Source organism: Coenobita brevimanus, chromosome 29, assembly GCF_032717465.1.
Source record: "Coenobita brevimanus isolate Jiangsu-jjx chromosome 29, ASM3271746v2, whole genome shotgun sequence".
In the NCBI taxonomy this organism is placed as follows: domain Eukaryota; kingdom Metazoa; phylum Arthropoda; class Malacostraca; order Decapoda; family Coenobitidae; genus Coenobita; species Coenobita brevimanus.
In genome coordinates this window covers 17,359,461-17,361,051 of record NC_136982.1, presented here as the reverse complement: position 1 = coordinate 17,361,051, position 1,591 = coordinate 17,359,461, and the positions used below count along the sequence as shown (strand labels likewise).

General features: G+C 42.0%; 1 protein-coding gene across 1 annotated transcript; it reads left to right on the top strand.

The window, feature by feature from the left end:
- The first annotated feature begins 598 nt into the window (after positions 1–598).
- LOC145394979 (uncharacterized) lies at positions 599–1,282 on the top strand. Its single transcript, XM_080268729.1, has one exon. The coding sequence runs from the start codon at positions 599–601 to the stop codon at positions 1,280–1,282; it is 684 nt and encodes a 227-aa protein (XP_080124855.1).
- The last annotated feature ends 309 nt before the right edge of the window (positions 1,283–1,591 follow it).

Here is a 1,591-nt window from a genome sequence, read left to right as displayed (position 1 = left end):
ATAGAAATAAATAAGTTAAAACACTCACGAGCGGCAACATCCTGGCCCATACTGGGAATTAATCCACTGGACGGAGATTTAAGCTTCTGTCACGTGCTTCCACTGTTCGCTTTCTGTGTTAATGCAGACACAGAAAGTGAACAGTGGAGCCAACTCGCTCGCATCTACATATTCAAGCCAAAGAAATGGCCTTCAACCTAAGCCAGTATTTTCTGCAGGAGAAGCAGTACGGAGGAATTTCGATGATGTTTCAAAGGCAATTCATCGAACAGCTCCAGCAACAGGACTTGGAAAGAGCAGAATTGAAGCAATACGCAGAGAAGCAAGAGATAATGAAGAAAACAACTCTCCAGAGTTTACGACTCCCAAGAAAAGGCAACGTGTAAAACCAATTGCAGACTTTTTTGATAACTTCAGTGAAGATGTGCTACGCAGAACTGTTTTAAATTTCTATGACAGAAAAGAAATGCCTACCCTTGAAAAAATCCACGCAGAAATGAAGAGTAACCTTTCTTACCCTGGCAGCCGTGAAACTTTAAGAAAAGTTATGAAGAAAATAGGATTTCGGTACGCAAGTGTTGATGGATGGAGATTTCTAATGGAACGCAGCGACGTAACCTCTGCCAGGTGCAAGTTTTTGAAAGAATTGAAGGCACTTACAAGCTCTGACAAGACTATCGTCTACTTGGATGAAACTTGGATAAATCAGAACCACACGGTTTCTAAGTGCTGGGTAGACAGCACCTCAGGAAAAGCCGAGGGAGTGCGGGTACCAACAGGGAAAGGTGGCCGCTGGATTATTCTGCACGCCGGAACCAAAAATGGATTTGTTCCCGAAGCTGCCCTGATATTCCAAGCAAAAAATGTTGGGGATTACCACGATCAGATGAATGCCGAGACATTCGAGAAGTGGTTCCAGGTACAACTGTTTCCTAACATTCCTCCCTCTTCAGTTATTGTGATGGATAATGCATCCTATCACTCAAGGAAAAAGCATAAACTACCAACAGGTTCCAACAATAAAGCAACGATAATAGAATGGCTGGAGAAGAAGGGGATAACAGTACCAGAGGGTCTCCTGAAAGTGGAACTTATGAAACTTGTGACTCACCACATCACTGCTGCCGATACAAATTATGTCATCGACAAGACTGCCTCAGAGCACGGCCATCGAGTTGTACGCCTGCCTCCTTCTCACTGCCATTATAACCCAATAGAACTCATATGGGCTCAGCTTAAGGCTATGTATCAAAAAGGAATACATTCCGGAATGCCGATATGAAGCCACTTATTCATGAGGCAATTGAGAAAATTACATCAGAAAACTGGAGAAACGCTGTTATACACGCAGAACAAATTCAAACAGATGATGCAAAAAGAGATGTGGCAAATGATAATTTCATTGATTCTTTCACTATCACTCTCACTTCTTCTGATGAGGAGGATTCATGCTAATTTCTTACATGCTGTAAGAGAAGAGGAATAGGCCTATCGGGGAAACCTCTTAAAAAAAAAAAAAAAAACTTGCCGTGACTTTTACCTCTTGGGTGGTGTGGAAAGAAAGTCTAAGTTTTAATATGTAGAGTGTAAT

What these genes read in the sequence shown, in the direction of transcription:
- LOC145394979 (XM_080268729.1), top strand. Translation starts at nt 599, where the DNA reads ATGGAACGCAGCGACGTAACCTCTGCCAGGTGCAAGTTTTTGAAAGAA.